We start from the raw sequence: 24,764 nt of genomic DNA, 5'->3' as shown, positions 1-24,764 counted from the left end.
ATAGTTATTATTATTCTAAAATTACTTGTTCATAAATAGTGCTTATAATGACTAAGCTTGTTCAACAACAACAACAAAATCAGTTACAAAGTATTCGAGCGTTTGTTTTAAATATTTATGCCCAAATTAATATATAAATTGCGCATTACGCAACAGAAAAATTAGGACATTCAAAGAATTGATATCCTAAGAGCTCCATAAATAAAGAAGAAAAGACGCTCATAAATGACCATCTTGTAAAAATCTATAAGGCGCATGCGTCTGGCGCACATAAAATGATGAATATTTCCTCGTGCCAATAAGCTTCTTCAAAAGGCAGCAAAACGACAGCGATAAAAATAATAATAATATCCACAAGGTGTAAATCGCGGTTTTACGAGTACATCACGACACTGTATAGATAAATTCATAAATTTCTCGATCGCCCTATTTTTCGTCTGCTGGGAGAGCCACCAAGGCAAAACTCTATGCTAGATGACTGAAACATTCTTTGAATATTATATTATGAAGCTATAACTCCTCAAGGAACGTGATTACTAGGTAACGAGTGGCCAATTACGAGAAAGGCATCGATAAATATTCAATTATTTACAATGTCGCAAGATCCCCTATGCAAGTAATTATAATCGAGCAACTTCAAAGCTTATGAGTTATTATTATTGTTGTTATTATTATTATTATTCAAACTTGAGCTAACAAGCTCAAATTACTTTATCGACGATTTTTATATTCCTTAATTCACTTGAGTGCAAATAAATAGAATTTTTATCTCCATTTATTATAAATTTTATCCGTCTGCAGGTTCAATAATATGGAAAGATGTATTTTTAATGTTATTCAATTTTAATTGCAAATTATTTTTAAATTTTGAAAGGTAATATTTCGTATATTAAAAAAAGGATATGAAATTTTTAGTACTGATATTAATTATATTAATATACGCCTAATTCTTTCTTTTTTGAATTTGGTTTTGTAAACATTAATTTAAACTATAGAAGAAAATGAAATAATAATTAAAATATCAATTTTCATTAATATTTTTTAAGAATAAAAGACAATAAAAATAAGTAACGTAGGATTACGAAGGTATTTAAAAACAAAAACAATATTATCTAAACTATTTATATAATATTAAATTTTTATTACAAAAAGCTTATTGATATATAATGGACTCTTAGTCAATATGAATAATTAATGTCATAATTTCTTTTTTCAGAATAGTTTATAATGAAATACATAACACCCTATATTTTGGATCCATATCTTCTAATTATTTTACATTAATATAAATAATAAAATATACAATAATTATCCAAATTTATATTGTAATTATAAGTATTAGTGTCACATTTAAACGTGTAAATGATATATATATATATATATATATATATATATAATTAAACAAGTTTTATTGTACAATCATTTAAAAAGAATAACATTGACAAACAGAATTTACAAACATTAAAAACAGAAATGAATTAGTACCCTGTAGTTTAAATATAAATGAAACAGTTAAAATAATGTTTATTTACATAAAGAAGTAAAAGATTTTTATAACAATCTTTACCATAAAAATCTGATTGTCATCTCTCAACAATTTATGTAAAACAAATAAAAAATCAATAATTATAAAATGTACATTAAGTATTACCAAATGATTTTATATAAAGAATAATCTTAGTGAAAAAGTATATATTGAACGATTATATTTAATTTGTGACAATATGTTAATCTTTGACTTATGCAAGAAATGAATACTCGCATTGTGAAAGAAATATATTAGATGAATTTAATGTAGCATTATAATTCTTAAAAAATGGTTTTCCCAAAACAAAAACTACAATTTTTCTAAGAAATTGTTAGTATTCAAGTGATAAATATAATTATTAAATTGTATTTTTAAAGTATGTAAATATTAATGTTATAATCCATTTTAAATATAATAATTAAAACCTATTAAAAATTATCGCTATTTTTTAGACGCCTACTAGAATTCGACAATGATATAATTTCAATAAATTTAATACATTAACACATACGCAATGGATTACAAATTATCTGAATATAAATTGGATTAGTGCAATCGCGATTATGTAGACACAGGAATAGTTCATCATGAGAATGATGAGTTTGGAACCCAATAAATAGCCCAACAGGTTCTTTATCTCCAGTATTTTTCAAGTTTCCATTTATGCGATGACAGCTTTGCTTCTTTCCTCAGAGCTTTTTATTACAGTGAGCTTAGCCTAAATGTCAAATTTATCGTGTTTTCTTAGGTGATGAGATCGATTATCGAATATTGTAGAAAAGTTTGCTTTTCATTGGCTCGGTACTTCTTGATCGTATAAAAGTAAGCATCATAAATTGATCCTCGCTATTACTCATTTTTCGGCCGTATCGTTTTTCTAATATATTATAAGAAATTGAAAAGGTAAAGCAACCAAAATCAATAATTTAATGGACAATTTGGTGTATCGATCAATTCATAATTTTTTTATCTCTTGATCTTATAACTGGATAATAGTAAATCGAAAACTGTTTACATGAGTGAAAACAAATACCCCATGATCTACTTATTTAGCCAATTTATGTATCAAAATAAACAATTATTTTCCTCCGTTATTCCTTCCCATTACATTTTCCTACATTTCCTCAGTTTGGAAAATCATCGAATTATATATTTTTAGTTACAATAGATTAAAAAATATTTTTTTTTCACTGTTATAATAAGGTGTATAATATCGTTTAAATAATTGAAATAATAATTTTGTTGTATTCAGTAATATCATTTTAATATAATGATGAATACTACAATTATAAGTTTTAGTGGACAAATTAAAAAATTGAATTTAATATGTTTATGTGTAATGACTAAATAGTGGATACTTTCAAAGTGGAATTTTTAAATTAATTTAACAGAAATATTAAAGTCAGTTTATTATTGAAAGCTCAGCATCGACATTTCAATTTAATAAAAAGAATTATGTAAAAGGTAAAAAAAATGTTATCAATAAATGAGAAATTTTGTAGAATTAATTTTTTTGTTTCTTGTTGCTAATAAAAATTTATAAGTAACATTCATTTCTCCTACATTTACATGTAGAAATACTTTAAATTTTAAATTTATACATATTATTGTAGCATAGCTTTTTAATGTAGCCCTTCAATAGTTATATTTATTTTTCAACGTTAAAACTCAGATTATAATTTGATAAACTATAAAATTTTAAAAATAGATATTTATAATATTCTATCATTAGCCAGATAATGTTAATTTAACATAAGAATTCTTAACTCAATAAATGTATCTCATAGTAAATAATGTATTATGAATATTTTGTCAATATGTTTTTCTTGTAAATGTACTCACACGATATATAATACATTTATTGTTTTTAGATGTGTAATATACAAATATTACATAATTTTATATGTACTATATGTATGACAGATAACTAAGTATTAATTTAATTAATTATTTGCATATTGAATATGTAAATCAAATATTGGTAATTGATTATGTAAATAAATACATTGAAAATCTAAATTCTAAATTGCAAAAGACAAATAAAATCCACAATAGATGACTAGATAAAACTAGACCAGATAAAATCGACATAAATGTACTAATATCTGTATATATAAATCAAAATTTTAATTTAGCGTTGACCGTTTATATCTAAGGAACTAAGTAAGCTTTTGCTTTGATACATAACTGTCGCTCGAGAAAAGAAGAGGGTAACCAGTCAATTTCTAAAGCTTTGCAATCAAAAGGATAAACGTAATATGCCAAGTAGGATGAAGGGTGGGCAGATACTCGTTCAACGGCAAGGTCGACACTAATTACCGTGAGCCACCTGGTGCCAACTCCCGGCCAGAGGAAATGGTAGTCAAGGCAAGTCAAGCCCGTCTCCAGCACGTGAGCCGCTTCCCCTGGAGCGTGGGCTCCAGGCGGCCAGACCTTAACCTCTCGCGGTTCGGGCGTTCGGGTTCTGGGCTCGGTGAGTGCGCCCGCGGCCTGGCACCGCGGCAACTCCCTCGTCAGCACGTGTGTCTCGCTCGACAAAAGTACTGCCTGCCAAGCAGCGCATCACCCGGAACCGCGTCACTTGTCGACTAATGAACGCCTGTACGAGCTTGCCGAGGAGCTGCCGCTCACTGTCGGAGCCTCGGCCGCCGATGCCAGCGGATGCTATTTCCCGGGTGCGCCGGCGCGGGAGCGTCGACGCGTTATGATTCTCCTCTGGCTTTTCCTCGCGGTTTAAGTGCTTCGAGCTGTCACTCGCTCCTGTGAGGATATGGAGTGCAATGAGGCTGCTACCCCTTAACTCAATTTGAGTAAGTGACAGTCTCTTGGTTTTTATAATACATCAGTACATCATTGGACGTTGAAGATGCCTCGATTGATATTTTCGTGTCATTTTACAGATAACTCGTGAAAATGTACATGAAAACTCGTAAAACCAAGCAGTTTATTAGACGAATGCGAAACCCCAGCGGAAACCAAAGACAATCATCTTTATATTTATGCACGATTCAAAGTGTTTATCTATGCATTTGATCTAGCTAAAAAGTTTATGTATTTTATCTGTCTTTGGGATTGATCTGGATAATTCAATTTTAGACAATTAGATAATGTACCTGTAATAGTTAAAGATGCATTTTGAAATCCGACATTTGCTATTAGATATTATGCATATATTAGATATTAATGAATTTTGTAACCGTTGTTAATATTTCTTTGTACTAGAGAGAAAATGTGATGTACTCGCTATTCAATATTACATTTCGCAAGAGCGATATTTCATAATGTGCTTTATATACTATCTATAAATAAGGCATTCTTAAAGTAATCCCATAATTAATACGAATAATAATAATAATAGTAGAAAAAGCAACTACAATACCAGCTGCAACAGCAATAATAATAATAATAATATAATAGTTTCAATAACAACAACAACAACAACAACAATAACGACATATCATGATGTTGGAACCAACATCCGCAATAAGCTGGAAGCAGCATTATGATGATATTAGTATTAACAATAATATGTATAAATATATATATATATATATATATATATATATTATTTATATATAAATTGGCAACTTGCACTAAACATTACAATTTTATTTTATTAATATACGAGTGTCGAAATTTTGTTGTTAAGCTATAACAAAATTACATTTGCGATGAAACTAGATTATAATTCAAATCTCATCATTAATATTTATATTTTATTTGAAATAATTTCTTTAGACTTTGTGCTTTACAATTATATTAATTTGTGCGCAACAATAAAATATAAATTCATATATTGCCAAATATAAAAAATTTTCTTTCATATTCAAATCATATTCAATATAATTTAATTATATATAACAATTCATTTAAAAATTTAATATTAATTAAAACATCAACCGAACAAACCAACGTGCATAATTTTAAAGAAATTTATCCGTATATGCGAATGCCTATAATAAATGACACTCTGCGTATATATACTATATTGTTCTTATGCATTTAGAAAATTTATAATTGTACTATTATTGAGTTTTATTGTGATTCGTAACATTCTTTAAAGACTTATATTATATAAATAAATCTTTCACCGTGGTATTAATTTAAATTATTAACTTAATATAAGATGATAAAAAATCTGCACATAATGTATAACATAAGTAAATATAGTAGAAATTTTGTTTATTAATATATGGTACGCAAGGTTATGATTGTGTTGAGAGCCACGCTACGGATTCCATGTGAGTTAAGGTCGACCTACAATACCACAATATATCTTGCACACAACAGAGAAGGCGCTGTTATATACTGAACTCGCGCAAAAGAAATTAAATTTACAAATGAGCGCAGTATAATAAAAATGATACAGTATTGCTGTTATTTTTATATTTATCATTTGTTTAGACAGGCAGTTTAAAGAAATTAGTGTGAGCGGATGGATTGGAAATATGACCTAAATAAATATTTTATTAAAATTAAAAGATTTTTTGGAATATCAGTTCGTATCATTAAAAAATCATAGTTTATCAAGAAAACATTTTAAAGGAATTTAATGAATTTTATGTATTTTGACCGCCAAGTCTCAGTTCGTTTTTCAACTAATTCCACATTGCCAAGGTTTTAGTTTTAACAATAAAAGAGAGGTTTCAATTTGTTTCAAACTGTTATTTATTAAATTATATTAAATTAAGGAAATCACATTTAAATTTGCAAACAATCTTGCATTGAAAAGCTTTAGTTACACAATAATTATAATATCGTGAAAGTGCAATTAAATTTAAACCAATTATTAATTAATCAATAATTTTATAAGATGAAGCGAATAATAATTAAACTTTTCAACTTGAAACTATAAAATCAATGCTATAAATGCCATTGAAAAATATTTAAATTAAAAACTACTAATTCCATTGCTTATACATCTTCTGTTTGTTTACAAGAAGTTGCGATCGGTTGACTCGTAGTTAATTTTAGCAGCAACGATGAGCTCAAGGTCATGTTTTCCCCGCAAACACGATAGATCGCATTGACGATGTATTTAGAGGGAAGGAAGAGGGTGTATCAAGAAAAATCCACGAAGGTGAGAGAAATATGTTGAAAATTTTTTTCTACGATGGATGAACGACAAAAAAGAGTGAGCGAGTTATAGGAGACACAGTAAGATACAGGAGTAGCTATCGGTTCTTTCCGGCTTTGATGGACAGATTGTATGTAGTGGTGAATACAAGCCAGTCAGTATTTCCATTTTTGAAGAGTACAAAAGAAAGCTCAAACAGAAATAATCATCGACTCGAGAGGCTGTAGTGTATGAGACAAGCAAATATTCATGAGCAAGTGATCACTGAAACAAACAACGACGAAAGCTAAATTCGAGCTCTTTTTCCGTTGATTGCTCTTTACCTTGTTTTTTTTACTCACAATACAGACCAATTAATCTACCAACCTCTACCTATCAACATTATATAATGAACTAATTAGACTAGACGAATCTCAGAGGAAAATTACGGAGAAGCTCTTGCATATTACATTTGGCTTCGAATCGATTATTTATAAAAGCCTTTTTAGCACCGGAGCTCTCATTATTATACTATCATATAATTTTTATTTTTGCTTGTGTATTGCTTGTTGCTATTTTTATTTGTAATTTTACTAATTTCAAGTTGGAATAGAAAGAAGAAAATCTGAAAAGTCGACTCTTATACGAAGGCGTTTTATTTATTTGTTGTCTTTTGAATAAAATAATTCACTGTTATTTATTCATCCTTCAACACATTGTTCTTTATTATCTTTTTACGATTTTCTAACTTAATTCTATTCCATTCAACTACGTAACATTGTTTGGAGCAGAATTGCACATAACGATTTTGAAATCGACGTGAAAATAGTGGATCGAATAGTAGTAATCTTTGGCAGTCTTACACTTTTGTCCAATCTCTTTTCCAAGTCTGAAACGCTTTAATGTTCGAATATTTTTTATAATATAGCAAGACACGTATTAGTATTGTCTTTTACGTATAATAATTTATCTAAAATTAAAAAAATTATTAAATTACACACACATACACGCACGCACTCACGCACTCACGCACGCACGCACACACACACACACACATATATATATATATATATATATATATATATATGAATTATAATTATAATCTTATAATCATACGGCTTTTTATAAGTAAATTAAGTTTAAGTGGAACAAAAGTGGGATTGAGATAGGTATTCGTATGTATTGGCTTTGAGTTGATACAATGGTATGAAGAATGAATGTATTCGCTTTTATGTATAAAAACTAGTATTTACAAACAATTATTAGCAAATTAAAGACCTCTATGAAAATGTAGATTATATATTTATATCAAACATTTAATATAAATAAAATTTTTATGGAGATTTTCGAGTATGTATAATACAGAATTTTTTTCTATTAAAAAAAAGTACTTTACAGTTATATATAGCGGTTTTATTTATTTAATCGTAAAATAAATTTTAAAATTATTTCGATAATTTTTTTTTATTTACTTATAATAAGATTTAATTAAACGAAGAGTTTATTGTTGATGTATATAAAAATCGAAATAAGAAAGAGACTTTTACTTTTCAGTGATAAATAAATTGAATGTCAGTTATTACGTCCTATTTTAGATTTAAAACATAGTGCAGATGCCGGAGTATGTTTCCTTTTATTTTTTCATGATACACTTTATAACGCACATCAACACCCACCATCTTGTTATCTTCAAATTGACAAGTCTAGCGTGCTGTCTAGTGAAGTTGATTGTTTCTTAACAGTAGATGCAATGTCTTGCAAGAGTTTTGATTACTAGTTATAAGGGATTAATTAATTACATACCTCACTATCTTAAATATGTATTTTAATAATGCATAGTAAGGCTGTATACGCGTTACTTCTGTTTTTATTGCTCAGGCGCGGGAAAAAATATCGAAAAGCGTGGGTGACATAAAGGATCTAATGAGTCTAGTCTGATCTTCATTTATAATTTTCCTCTTTACTGTCTTCGGTGCTGTTTTATTAATTTGTATCTCGTGATTGTTACGAACAACAAAAATAGGTTGAGGTGCAACATTTTCATAAGGAAGTAAGGTTAAAAATTCATAATAAGTAAATATTTTAGATTATGTTAGTATAATATATTCTTTGAAATAATAAAGCGAGTAGAATTTTTCTTTTCTATTTAAAATCTTTTCATAGTAAAAATTTGAACTAATAAGAAATTTTTTATCTTTAAAGGACCAAAGTGTAGAATTAAATATGGCACATCAAGTTCATAAAAATGTAAGGAATGCAAACCAAGCAGAAATTTTGCGATCTTACCAAAGGGATAATGATTTAATATCTGATATGAGTGAACGAATAACTGATATTTTACACAGATATAATTTGTACAGGAATTTTTCACGTTACACCAAGTCTGACATATCTGCAAAATTACTTTACTTTATATTTACTTCAGGATTAGGTAATCAAACTCTCGGTGAAGAATATACTGGAATAATACAAGCAAATTTAAGCAAATACAAAATTCCTTCTTTAATGGTACATAAAATTTATATAATTACATAATTGGATAAAACATTTAATGAGTTTATAACAAAAATTTCATAGGTAAGGATAATGTCAGCAATACTTGATTATTTTGGAGAAGAAATATTAATTAAAATATTTAAAAAATTACAAATCACTGTAAATAAGAATGACTGTAATTTAAAATCTGAAACTAAATTATTTTTAAGTATGTTTATTAATAAATTATGCATTGTATTACCTACCTTAACTATGGTTCATCGGGGATTATTTTATATTTTTGGAAGATACTATAGTATAGGAAGAAGAGTAACTAGAATAGATTATGTAAAAGTAAACTTTATTTTACGTTAACTATTTTTGAAAAATATATATTAAATAGAGTAATTAAAATTCCAAACATTTTGTTTTTAGATATATGGACCACTTTCGGATAATAATCTCAATTGGATTCTAAGAATTTTGGGTTTCATAACAATTACTCGGTGTTTGTTCCAACTTTGGCAATCTAAGAAGTCTAAACTGGAAATTATAAATAAAGACACAATGTTTGATAATAACTCAATTAGTGAATGTCAATTGTGCTTAGAGTATGTATCGGTTAGCACAACTCCATGTGGACACTTATTTTGTTGGGATTGTTTAACTGAATGGCTACAAACTAAAAGTCAATGCCCTATTTGTCGAGAAACTGTAATTTCATCCCGAATTGTTCCATTAATGAATTTGTAATTGAAGTACAATATTGCTTACTAAAATTAATAATCATGTACAATATTCCTAAAGTGAAAGAGAACATATTTTATACAAGTATATGAATTTTAAATATATTTAATATTTTTATTACGAACTTATAAGATACGCAAAGAAAGAAGAAAGCAGAAAATTAAATAAAAAAACTGATTTTAATCGTTTATCTACATAAGTTTCTTTCATCTTTACAGTAAATGATACATCAGTAAATGTGTTTTAAAAGTTTTGAAAATAACTAATATGAAAAATATATTTGAAATCTGCAAAAAGATAAGCACCACATGCTTCCTACCAAATAATACATTTGTAAAAGGCAAGTATTGACTACACGATGTAATCTTCTCATGAAATATAATAAATAATCTTCTAATCTAAGCGTACTAATTAAAAATGAAAAAAGAAATATATATATATATATACACATACACACACACACATATATATATACATACACACATACACACACATATATATATATATATATATATATATATATATATATATATATATATATATATATATATATATGTACGTATTATTGACTCCACAATATATACAAAAATATCAAGTTATATTACACATTGCGCGCTTCTACAGCGCGTCTACTCATCTTCGTTAATTATTTATGTTTCTTGTAACTTTTACCCATAATAAATAATAATGTACAATAATCATGTTGTTCCACTTATTTAACATCGTTTATAAAATTTCCAGAATATCAGAAATAGTCAATCTCAATTTCTTGTTATTGGGCCTCGAGTTACAAGAATGCATAATTTTTCCATACAATTCTCTGGATTCATGCTATATATATGCATATGCATACACATGTATGTGCACACACATTCTCTCTGTCGCAACGCACTCATACTAGCACTCACACACGTATGCTTATTTAATTTATAATTTTTGATAATACTTAAGCATATATTACAGTCCTGTGAAAATTAATCTTTTTACTTATGATTAAAAAATTTGTATGAAAAATGTATAACTTCATTATGAATATCACTATAAAACATCCTAATTCATTTAGGATTATCAGAAGACAATTGACTAAAAATTGTATACAGTTCTAATGATTTCATTTACAAGTTAATTATTAAAATTACAAAAATTTCGATCATTAAATTAATTAAAGAAATAATATACATTGCGCGTTTTAAAAAAAAAGAGAAAGAAAATCGACGATAAAATTTTGACAGGATCTTAGTCGCATTTTCATGCTTCGAATTCCATATGTCATTCTTATAGCTTAAGGCCCGGATAATTCGTTATAAATCCATGATTCGTGGTGTAATCGAGCCGTTGCTGAAGTACGTCTCATGTCACAAGGACGTACGTTGCACCGATAGTATGCCGACCTTCTCCGCAAAATTTCCGAGCAACTGGCCGATGCCCGTCGTCTCCGAGTTGTCCTTCATCTTCAAACCCACTGTCTGATTGTAGACGTTGTAGAATATCTGACGCAGGCACTCGAGTCTGCTTTGACGTTTCGTGTGTCTAGAAATTTGAGGTTTTCTTTTTCTTTTTTTTTTAATTATCCAATAAATATGAATTTTATTGGTTGATCCACGCCAGTCTACTTGTAGGCATGCTATACCAATTTTGCACTTTCGATTGTTACTTAATTTGTATATGGTGTATTATCTAGATGCATTCTGACGCAATGATAAAATATAGAAATTACAATTACCGCGAAATTATATATTATATGTTTTTAACAAAATGTTAATTCTAAAAAATCTTTTATGATTTTTAGAATCTGCACAAGAAAATTTAATACATCATTCGAATGAATAATGTCTATTATAAACTGCAATTTATTATGTAGCCATTAAAATTAAAATTAATTATAAATTCATTAAAAAATGTATTAATTAAACAGTTTCAATATTTGTACAGGAAGTAAAATATTCTACGAGTAATATTGCATATAACTATTACTAACTAACGAGAATTATATCATTATGATTATTCATGTTATTATTACTTAAATCACTTATCAATGAATACAATTATCAAGAATTTATTACATAGCCATTGAAGTGTGTCTTAAAGAAACAAGTAAAATTTCAACGCCGTATTTATATTCGGGCATTTATCATTATACGACATTATTTAATCTCTAAATATTATAATTTACATTCTTTTATACAAAAATAACAACGTATTATAAAAAAAATAATTTGACAGCTATTTTTTCGTCATTTTCCACGTCATAACAAATTAAAAATGTAACATAGCTTAAAAACCGAGAAGTACACATATTAAAAGTTTAATAAAAGTACATCTGTTACCTATCATTCTAAAAAGAATTATAATATTTCGAGACGGCTGACTATAATTTAAATTTTCAAGGGTTCTTTTATCTCGTTCTTTTTTGGTTCGCGATATTAGAGTATATATAATGAAAATCTTGAGTTTGTAATTTTGAGTGTCTCTTCACTTTTTTGCCATATGCGTATTAAAGGGTCCTATTTTTATAATAAGGCAATACATGTTTCACATGATCGTTTATATTTAGAAATTTTTAGAGCGTAGCACGGACACATAATTGAGAGAATACTCTTGATCCCATAATTGCGTTGTTCTTTATTATTTTAACTTATATAATTTTTTCTCTGATAATTGTATAATGTTGGTGACAACGAATATTCATAATATGTATTATTTACAACGTATCATTTAGAAAATTACATAAAAATGATTTCATTGCACATTTCAAGTTTAAATAAAGCAGAAAATATGTAATAAATAGACTTCCATCATCACCAACCATCATCACCAACCATACTTACAAGTAGCTGCACGAATCTTCTTCGATAACGGTTGTGCTTGATTCCTGAGAAGTCTGGCCCCCGGAGGTCGAACTGGCGAAACTGGAACATGGTAAGCCGTCCGAAAGATTGGGCGCGTTGGCGGTGGTGGAACCTCGTAAACTTCCGGTGCCGCTTATCATCTGCCAGGAACCGCCGGATGACGAAGACTCATTGCGTTGTCGGACACGACCTGGTACCGGTACCGCCACCGGGGACGTCCGGTTGCTTGGCAGCGGCGATCGCGATCCATGATTCGAAGCGCTATCCTTGTTTGATGAAGAGTAGAGCGACCACGGCATTACATTACTGTACATTAAGTTACATTTCATTGACGTTAGACGTGATGTTCCAATACGATGTTCTCACATTTGAATATTACATGACTATAGTTTATGCTTCTCATTTCAGGATACTACCTTGATATAGTTTCTAGTAGAAAAAGCATTACTTTTTTTTGCGTTTTTTTTTAAACAGAGATTTATAATTATATAAATTATATATAACAATGTACTTATAACTCTGAGTAAGTTCAAAAACGAAGTTTCGCAAATGTGTCATTTAAAAGAAAATTTTTAGTTTTACCTAATCGATAAAATGTTGCTGTCAATAAAATTAAAGTCAATTATATAAAAATTTTTAGAATATCAACTTATATCGTCAAGCTATTCATCAAGTTCAATAACCACGCCTTTTCTCTACCATGAATTATTCACTACTATACAATTTATACTATACACTTATACAATTTATATGCCATTATTTATACTTACATTTCAATTTGTGTATTTAAAAACATTATTTTTACAAAATAGTTTCTACTTTTTTGTTTAGTTCACTAATAAATTATTCAACAATATTTTAGATTAAAATAATTGATATATCGCTCTATAAAATTTTTCTCCTTTTTTATTTGACTCTATTTTACTTTGATATCTTCTAGTTGTGTCTATATATATATTGTTGGCAGCTCAATCTCCACTTCATATAGTGTGGCTCACGACACAATTCGCTTTTAATGGTCGTTGGTGTTTGGTAGCTTCACAAGCGGAATGTATATATTTATTGACGTAATACCGAATGCAAGCTATAATTTAAACAAAATCAAAGAAAAGGGATACTACGAGATTCGGACTTACATAAATTTCTCAACTTTTTAAAATTTGATGCTGAAGTGATTTATTTTGCTTTTGTGGATTTTTGGAATTCATAATGGGTTTCAATTAGAAACATATAACAATGACGAGATTATGATGCGAAACAACTTCATCTAAGGAGCTTAAGTAGCAGAATACAGTCATCAGCGCGTGGAAGATTTTCTATATTGTAGGCGAGTGACTGGTGGGGTATAAGCAAATGGGTGACATACCTGTCGGTCAAATGATTAACGTTACAATCCTAAGCAAGATGATCTTCTACCAGACGTTTTGAAGCAGCGTGAAGTTACTAGTGGACTTTCAAATGAGACTCGTGTGGTAAAGTAGTACAAATCCTATCATGATATATTTCCCGATCATGCAATCCGAGGATAAGATCCTGTTCTGCGAATGGTTTTCTTTCGACTGAATGCAGCTGTTTAAATTAAAATAAACACAAGGCAAAACATCGTTAAAACTAAAACAAATCATACTTTGTCTTCCTTCATACATCAAGGTAGAGCGATGCTTTCCGATAAAAGAAAAAAATAGAAAGAGAGAGTGAGAGTGAGAAAGAGAGAAGAGAGAGAGAGAGAGAGCGAATAAAAATAAAAGGTAAGAATGTCATTGGAAAGGGAAAAATGACGAATAAAAAACTGCTTGAGCGATAATTAGATTAAATACCCATTGCTATGTGCTTCTTCTTGGCTATCCAAGGATGTACAGTGGAAGACAGAGGGGGGATTGTTGTCCTGGCTATCCCTGCTATTTTGGCTCACGTTGCTACAGCAACTGTTGAGACTAAGATTTGAGCTGACGGAGCTGAGTGGTACCACTGATTCCGTATCAAACATAACGTTGTCTAGCTGAGAGTCGCTATCGTTCCTAAGTACCACGTGCTTAAGATTGCTGTGGCGTTTGTTCACACTGAACTCCTCTTCATGGATGTGCTTGAGAAAGTAGAAGCAGAAATAGAAAATCTCTTCGCCTTTGGCCAGTCGGTCGTGGAGGTCGTGACCAAATAGCATCCAGTCGTAAGCTATTGTCAGATATAACAGCTGCTGTGCACTTAGTGATGTGTGGATGACGCCATCAGCCCACAAGCTTATTCGCAACAACGAAATGAACAGAGGCGTACGGTCCCAACCTATGAATTTGCATTAATAGAAAATCTTTATTTTTAAAAATCAATACAATTTAAAAGTAATTTATTATAAACTCCATATTCAAATGTTGTCAAAATTGATAGTATATCTATATATGTTTGTTATATTACAATTATAAAAAAATTTCTTTATTTTTAATCTATATGCTGAATACTATTTGATTGTAGTTAAAGTAAAAAGTAAATATTCTATCCCTATCAACTATTAGGTTATAATTAATACACAAACGCGAGCACACACAAACAAATGTTTACATATAAATAAATGAATTTATATGGATAAATTTATTATATCTAATCGTTGAATTTTATTGTACACTAGATAATTATTAAAAAGAAATTTTTAATACTTGTATCTCTTCTCCAGATGAAGGCAAATTCTAAAATATAAACTTTGTAAACTTTAAAATATAGCACACAGTAATACCATAAATTATCCTATTTAAATTCATCGACGTAAGCTAATGCTTTTTAAATATTCAACGTAATACCTGATATACAATGAATAAGCATCCCACTACTACTATCGTTCAGGTATCTTAAAATTAGCTTAAAATAATTTTGTGTAAGATTGACTAGGTCCCAGACTTGATACTGCTCCCAATTTATACGGAGCTGGGAGGATATTGAATCCTCTGGTACACCAATTTCAGCATCTACATGTGTTTGAGACCAATCGAAAACCAAACCCATGGCCAGATAGTCATTTTCTCGGAATTCTTTGAAAAATTCGCAGCCTGGATACGGCAAAGATATAATTGTAAAATCGGAGTACCTTCGTTCTTTATCAACTTTTTCTGAAGAAGTAACACTAAAAGATCAAATTATAATTTAATTATTTTGTCGAAAACATTTTCGCTTCGATTTCAGACTAAACTAGCAACTTACTTCATGCCAAATTTAACTTTCTTTTTCTCTACCATAAAATCAATTATTGTTCCTACATTAAGTGTTTTCAATAATTTAATATCTTGGTGTCTGACTTTGTCAAAAAGTTGCCAGTCACTCATCACAGATTCTCCAGTTCTATCATCATCAACCTGTTGTTGTAGCGTTCCAGGTGTTTCATTACCAGCAAAAAAATACTCAAGCCCAGATCTACCATAAATCTCTGGGCCACCTGATAATGTAGCAGATCGACAAACGTGCCTTCCTTTATATAATATAACAGGTAGCGGAAATCGCGAGCGACATCTTGCAAATCTTGCACTTTTCATTAACTCCTGAGAAGTAATTCTTTGTTAAATTTTCTACTAATTAATTTTAATTTTATATTACTCTGTTTATTGTATAGTTGTCGTTAATTAGCAACGATAAGGATTATAAATGAATTATTCAATTATTTATTAAACTCTACATGTACCTTCAATTTGTTAACATCATAGATACTTTCATAAATAGTTTCAGTAGTTCGTTGTAAAGGTGGTGGGGTGTCGCAGACATTTTGATTACGATGTTTTTCATATTCTAGAATTATGAGGTGACTGGGATAATGAGCGCTCAAATCACCACTATTATTACTTATTATTGTATGTGTGTAGTCCAGATCTGCGAGCAGTATACATCTCTGCATAATAGCTTGACCCTATAATGAGAAAAATATGAAAAGATATTGTTTAAAGTTCTAATTATTATTAGACTTTTCATTTAAATCAAAACATTAATATAATATAATATTAGATGTATGTGTTGTAATTTGATGAAGATGATGTAGATGTAAGTTACATTCTAGTTGATTAAATTATAAAATATACAATTATAAAATGAATACACTATATATATAAAATTAGATATACACAAGCACACACATATCCATGCATATGCATGATAAAATCAAATTTTAATTCGTATATTTATAAAAACACATATCTATAAAATTATATAAATAAAAAAAATTATTTGAGAATTCAATGAAATAATGATTTTAATTTTATTGTAACTAAATATGATTTTTAATACATACCGTACTATCTGCATCTTTAGCTCTATAAGTATTTTTAGAAAAATATTGTAGTAACTCATGTAAATCCTTGGTAGTAATATCGGTCATATTTATGGAATCCAGATTGACGGTTAAATTGTTGAATATATTTACTAAATATTAGCGTCTGCCAAGGTGTTTTACACGTATAAAATAGAACTAATTTTAATATCCACGACATAACATCACAATTTCTCATTCGCAATAATTCTTTTGATGCACAGTTTTTATCAACTTGATTTTAGGACAGTTTGATAAATTTTTGAATACAGTTTTTGTTACTGAAAATAAATTGGTAATTTCAGAATTTGTATTTCAGAATTTAGGATCTGTATCAATATTTATATTACTATATTTATGTAATAAAGGTCAAATTTAAGATATTATTTAACATAATAACAAATATTATAATATAACTATTCTAAGTTTTTGAAATAAAAATTCATATAAAATTAGTCATTAAATAAGTAAAATAGCTACATATGTAAGAACTAATATAATATTAAAAGATAAAGCATAAACAATGGATTAGTATAATGGAAAGTATATACAATTGATAGACATGTTTATATGTGTATATGCAATATGTATATAATATGCATTTTAGTGCAACAAATCATAAGCTATTGCTATTTATAAATACTTTTTATTTTTACAATTCTGCGATAAATCTTATTATCAATAAATTTACAATTTATTTTTGGAAATAGTCTAATAAATGTTAATTTTAGAGAAATTAATTTGTTCTATTTTAAAATAAAATTTGTGTAATAAGACAATTTAAGGGAAAAGTAATTTTAAAACTTATTCATATAACAAAATAATGATCATTTATAAATATTATGCTATATATTTCTAAAAATCAATTCAATTATATTATTTATCAGTTTGAAATTCACGTTAAAATTATAGTTATCTTATCTATTAATGATATGAAATAGAATTATTATAAACATATCAATTATAAAAAATAAATTCCATATATTCTAATATATATGCAAATATTTTTTTGCTAACAATAAAAACTATGAAATCCTTTGATAAAAAATCATTTAGAGTAGATATATATGTTCCAATATTTTGCATAAAATTTTCTAATTCTAAAAAAATAATTAACATCGTTTAATTTTGGTTTAAATAGTACAAGAAATGTAGTATTAATATAATATATAGGATTGTTATTTTTAATTAATATTTTATAATGAAAATTTGTTATAATTCTTTGAAATTTTGACATTTGTTTAAATATTTAATCAAGGTTAGGAATTTCAACTAGTTTTCTTCAATGTAAATAAAAATGAAAATAAGATTCTTAATTGGTTATAAAATTTTATTAAATAGAGCAAGAAAACAAGTACAATTATAGAATAGATATTCATAATAAGGTGACAATGGCAATAAATTCCATAATCTCATTGTCATTAAATTATTTCCACATCAAACATGCTTGACATTATAAACAACAAATTAAAATTATTTTTAATTTACTCTATTCTACATATATACTGATAAGTGTCAATGAAATTTCTTCCAGGGTATTATTTGAAATTTATGAGACATTCGAATTCATATAATTAGTTAATATAACTATTGTTACTCCAAAAATCACAAAACAAGGAAAAGGAACACATATAAATTTCCAAATAAAACACAAGGGTTACTTCATAAAAACATAAGTGACACAACAAATATTGGCGCGGAATTGGTGGGGCGACTCAAATTGAAAATAATTCTATTACGTGATATTTTTTTCTCTCTTATGTGGAGGGAAACTTTCACACTTCGGGACTCCTTAAGAAAAAACTAACGTGAAAGAGTGCTGCGCACAGTCTCGTGGCTCTGACAGCGAACATAACCTCGTAGCCACGCATGCCGTGTGTCGTCGTACACAAGCTGAAAGGAAATGTGAAAATACAAGCAGTTGAAAATGTACGTGCATCCTCACAAAGGTTTATTGTTTTTTTTTTTCATCACGATAGTTCACTCAATGTTGTTAATAATTATACAGCGATCCAAAAAAACGTGAAGGACATGCAAATACATACACACACGGGTCGAAGCAAAATACTATTCAGTGCCTGCGTTTTCTTATTGGAGAGTGCGACCTGTTTTTATCCTTCTCTATCTTTCTTTTATGCACACTTCTTTTTACTCTTTTTCTGAGTACAAGGGAACGAGGTCGCGTCACGAGTGTCTCTCTCTAACGTGTTCTATACACTGTACATATATTTACAGCTGAAATTTATTATGTATATAGATATATTTTTATACAACACTGCGTATATTTTATCACATAACTGCGGACGCGTAGATTTATATTATCACGAGGCATTAAGTTTCTATTCTCTCATAATTTTCTTCCGTGTTTGTTTCGTCTTCACATTATCATAACATTTTTACAAACGTTTTTTATTGCTTTTTTCCATTACGTAGGCATCTATCGTGTTTTGATGCAAGGTTGGCAAATTCCATTTTATTGGCAATGAGTTCAAAAGTTTAAGGGGAATATTATTCTCAGTAAATGCTTGCTTCAGTATATATAAAAAATTACAAATTGATGTAAAAGGTTGTTTTCAATTATATAAGTATATTATATTAACAATTATGTCATGTAAATTTATGTCTTAAAAAATAATACAATTTAATTACATTTTAATTAATTAATATAACGGCATTTGGCTGATACCTTCTTAAAAGTCAACAATAGTTTTCAAATGTTTTTTTTTAAACCTTCGAACGATTAATTTGTATTATGTGTGACTGTATTCAAAGTCCTTGGTAAGATTACGGGTAAAATAATTTGTACTTTGTTAGCTTCTCGAAATAAGACTACTTGAAGTGATTGTGGCTTAAAGTTGATCTGACTTGAAAGGAATATTTTAGTTTCTGATTAATTTAAGAATTTAATATGTACATAATTCATATAATGCAACGAAACAATACTATAATTTATTGAAAAAAATAAAAAATTTAATGCAGAAACTTCTGAGACTACTGAATAAAACAAATAAATGTATTATATAATTAAAACATTTTCTAATACGTGAATAGGTAATTAATTTTTTATATTATATTCGATTGATAAATTATGTAATTTTTCATTAATTCACTTTAACGAATGAGATATGTCATTTTTAACAATTAATTATTACCTAACGTCAAATTTATTATTATTTTAAATCATTAAACTTTTTGCCATTGACTATTTTTAAGAGAGAATCTTTAATTAAATGACATTCAAATATTATACTTTTATTTAATTATATTAATGTCTATATTAAACTTAAAGCTTTATTAAAATAAAGGAATTTTGAATTATTTAAGTTATAGACAATAAACATTTGAACAATTTCTGATCAATGCGAAAAATATATAACTGTTTTATAATAACGTTCCTGTAAATAATCAACTAATAATTTTTTCGTTTTTCTTTTAAAGTAATATTTTTGTATACTCGTTACTGCACTACGAATTAGAAAATAAAAAACTATTGTTTGTTCTTCAAAAAATTTTTAAACGTCTCATATTTCTCTTTAATTACTCTTTACTTAAAAAAAGTTTCATAATTATTCATCAAATGATGTAAATAATTATATTAGTTTATAAAACACATGTACTCATAGTACAAAATATAATTAACCATTTTTAATATTGTAGTTGAAGTAGGAAAGGATTGGTTTCATGCAATCCATATTTTTCAATAACTTCAGTATTGATAGTCTTTTGTAATTTACTTAATAAACTTCAATTCTTCATATATGTAATAATAATAAGTAATAAAAGATATTATTGATATTTAAAACGATCAAAATTTGTAATATATTACTTTCTTGTAAGTTTTAAAAAATATTGACGATTCAGAAAATTAAACGAAATTAAACAGTAAGAGATGCTATCAAAGTAATTAAATATTTTATTTGAAGTATTATTGGTGAAGTATTGTTCAAGTATCGGTATTTTTACTTATCGGTTTGTATTATCGGTATTCATACTAATAAGATTTGTAATAATGTATAAACAAAATTTTAATGATATTTCTGTTTGCAAAACATTTTTAGAATATATTGTATAAAGGAGACTTATTAATATTAAATTTGTTCATTAATAACACTAATAAATTTATTTTATTCAAATTAAATTAAATTCTCGAATTAAATAGAAATAATATTTGTTGTTCACTAGAATAGAATGCTATGTTCCTAATTTCATAGAAATTTTTAATTTTCTTTTATCTAAATTAGATCATTTTATAATTTGCCGGTATTTACTGTAATTTAAAAATGAAAAAAAAATTATTAGCCATTGAAAATCTTTATATTTATTAATTATAGATTTTATATATTATTTATATTTAAATTATAATTATTCCATTAATTTTAGTTCAACTATTAAATTAATAAAGTAATCTCAGCAGTATATATATTTGATACACTACCATAATATTAGACCTAATCTAAACAGAATCAGATAAAATTATCGAACTTTAGCTTCAAATTATGTATATTAATTACATTTTTTATGAGTAAATGAAAATAATTTTTTACCATTTTATTTATTATTTATTCTTACTATTATTATTACTTTATTTATTATTATTTTATATATTACTATTACATTTATTACATTATAATTTTACAATACATAGTTTAATTGCTATTTTGGATACTGTATATGTATAAAATATTTCAAATGAATATCATAAATTAAATTTTGTTCATCAATTTTTCTTAACTGATTACTTGATGCGTTAAAATATTTTAAGAAGAAAACATATTAAATTAATTTTTATATGACTAATATCAGAAATGCTATTTTATTTTTAGTATATGTTGACATTATATTGTTACATTGCATATTAATTATTTGAATCAGTGAACTATTGTTATTTTAATTTTTTATTAAATAACGAAATTATTGAAATAATTTTTTATTTATTTTTGTACAATTATATTATTAAAATTTATTTATTTATTTTGATATAAGGAAATTTTATAAAAATGAATTATATTTATTTACGTAATTGAAGTATTTTATTAACGTGTATTATATTATGTTCCTAAATTGGATGTATGTAAAATAATTTTTAATATTATTAAATTTTGATTTTTTAAAAGGAATATTGTTTAGTTATATTCATAACTTTCAAATAATACGAATCAGGTTAGTATTACGGATATAAGATTTGAATTTAAAATGCCTTATTTAAAGTATAATTTAATGTATAAGAAAAGTTAATTAAGAAAAGTAATTTATGTAAATAATTAATAAGTTTATTTTAAATATATTTATGTAAAATAGCTGAATTAACGATAATGTAAGTATTTATTTAATATAATATAATATACAAACACAGTATATAAAAAAATTTCTAATACACATTCAATTTATTATGTGGTGTGTAAAGATATTAATATGTGTACTAATAATTAACTCAAATATTAAATAAATTTAAGTAGGTTGTAAGTTTATAAAATTATGTAGTATGTTAAATTAGGTTCACTAATTTCAAATTAAATACGTAGTATGAAAAATCTTATTCCTCCTGTAATGATTAATTTTTTTATTTCATATTTTCATTTTCGAACATTATAAAAGTGTTATTAAACATAAGAAATAAGTTTTTTTCTTTCATTATAAGAAATAAAAAAAAATTAAATGTCATTTACGATTTAATCTAATTGTATTCACATCTCAGTTAATGTTGAATTGTTCTTAATGGTGCTAATATACGTATGCTAATATACGTAAATATTATAAATAATATATACATTTATAGATAGGCAAATAACAACTATTTTAATTTGAATAAATAATATAATTTTCATGATTTTATGATTATACAGTTTTTACATTAAATAATAGAATAAATAAAGTATCTATTTTCTTGCATACCTTAAGGATTAAATAAGAAAATGTATATAGTCTATTTAAATAATAAATACAGAAGCCAATGCAATATCAATAATTGCAAAGAACATTGTATGAATTTCTAATTAATTTGTTAAATAAGCCAACATAATTAAATAATTTGAGTAAAACTTGTTAGTGTGTAATATGATAATATTCAAAAAATTAATGCATTATTTTTATGATTAATTTAGAAATTTAGAATTAGATTAATTTAGAAATTGAAAAATTTTAGTTAATAAAAATAGTTTGGAAGTTTATACATGACATGAATAAGATGAAAAGGTAAACAAGTTAGTTGATTGGATTTATAATTATCCGTGCATGTGAGTGAGTATAACTTAGATAACTTTGTGATATTGATTTCATAGCGTAAGGATACCTTCAATGACTTGGATTCAGAGGCTTTTATATACTAAGTACCTTTTATAACTTTGTGTCGACAACGAAAAAGAACAGACATCAGTTAAAGTCTCCTTTAAGAAAGAAATCCTAGAAATCCTTAATATTCTGATTACATTGCAAAATCTTAGCGAGTGCATGGGAAGTTCTTCCTGTGGCTATATCATCATAGACGTGATTTTGTTAACGGATAATCTATCATAATTTTCAATCTCATAAGGATTTACTCAGTTCAAAAATTGAATTGCATAACGAATAATAATGTTCAAGGAAAGAAATATCGAACATATAAATTATTCAGAAGAACTGTTTGTCTTAATTATAGAAACAATGAATTTTGCATTTCATTATTGCATTTGTTTAATTTTTTTTTCTTATGGTACTTTTTATTAATAATATATGATATTAAAACATATTTTGATCACTGAATCAACTTGTTAATGACATGCTTATCCTAAGAGATTTTTTTATATATTAATTTATATTTTCAAAAATATATTGATTGAGCCTTATAAAGCTATTGGATTTTTTTATTTAACAGAATTGAACTTTATTAGATACGGATTTTGAAAATAAAACTAAAAAAATTATTTGTTTACAGCCTCATATAAAGCTAACACTTAAATGATTTATTTATAATATTTTAAAACATAATTTATCAAAATAATCGGTTTCAATAAAATGAATATTATATTCTATATATTATATTCTATATTCTATAAAGTGAATCAAATTTTTATAAAATATTTATAATAATACAAATAATATAAAGAAGCAAATATAACGCAAAGCTCGATGTAAATATGTATAATGCAATCGCTTTTGAAATTTGATCTGTTGATAGAAAAAATATTACTAAGCAATTGCATAAAACCGCGCTTCTACGAATGTATAAAAATTTTAATTGGATAATATTTCAAGAATATAGTAGCAACGATATAATTACATAAAATATCAAAATATTCATTATGTATGCACTATAATTTTCTAATTAAGGTAAACAAGAAATTATTTTAAAAAGAAAACATTTTTTCATCAATTATTGCAACTGCATGACAATATAAACATTATTAAAAGAAATTCTCGTAAAATATTTGTTAAATATATTCAACAATTCTATATTGTCATATGAAAAAAGAGAAATAACATAGAATCTTTATAGTTGTGAATTTCAGATTTTCACAAGATTTTTAATTAATTTGTTCAATTTAGTTTTTCTATTCAACTATTTGTCAAATTTTCATTATTATCAGTAAAATATCGAATATAAAGTAAATAATTAAATACATTATTATTGTATTATATTATTGTATTATTGTATTAATAAAAATACACTTCCATAGCTTCCTAATATGGATAATTATTTTTAAATTTAATGTTTTTAAATTTTACTATAATTACGGAAATGTTAGTGGAAATAGTTAAAGTTGATCTGACATTTTGTTAGTTAAAGAAACAAACAATAGTAACAAATGGATTACAGAAAAAACATTAAACAATATATCTTTAGATACATCAGGA

General features: G+C 26.6%; 2 protein-coding genes across 2 annotated transcripts; one reads left to right on the top strand and one right to left on the bottom strand.

The window, feature by feature from the left end:
* Positions 1-8,787: 8,787 nt before the first annotated feature.
* Positions 8,788-9,848, top strand: Pex10 (peroxisomal biogenesis factor 10). The gene is made up of 3 exons (XM_011499568.1): positions 8,788-9,092; positions 9,162-9,413; positions 9,495-9,848. The coding sequence occupies exons 1-3, from the start codon at positions 8,808-8,810 to the stop codon at positions 9,810-9,812; spliced, it is 855 nt and encodes a 284-aa protein (XP_011497870.1). The 5' UTR covers positions 8,788-8,807; the 3' UTR covers positions 9,813-9,848.
* A 1,145-nt stretch (positions 9,849-10,993) lies between these two features.
* Positions 10,994-17,208, bottom strand: EDTP (Egg-derived tyrosine phosphatase). The gene is made up of 7 exons (XM_011499536.1): positions 16,917-17,208; positions 16,317-16,538; positions 15,842-16,176; positions 15,445-15,764; positions 14,473-14,935; positions 12,635-12,961; positions 10,994-11,336 (listed from the first exon to the last, which is right to left on the bottom strand). Exons 1-7 carry the CDS (start codon positions 17,001-17,003, stop codon positions 11,162-11,164), a joined length of 1,929 nt encoding a protein of 642 aa, XP_011497838.1. The 5' UTR covers positions 17,004-17,208; the 3' UTR covers positions 10,994-11,161.
* Between the last annotated feature and the right edge of the window lie 7,556 nt (positions 17,209-24,764).

Source organism: Ceratosolen solmsi, unplaced genomic scaffold (genome assembly GCF_000503995.2).
Source record: "Ceratosolen solmsi marchali unplaced genomic scaffold, CerSol_1.0 scaffold10, whole genome shotgun sequence".
NCBI lineage: Eukaryota > Metazoa > Arthropoda > Insecta > Hymenoptera > Agaonidae > Ceratosolen > Ceratosolen solmsi.
The sequence above is the reverse complement of the archived record's forward strand: the minus strand, read 5'-3'. Positions and strand labels throughout refer to the sequence as shown.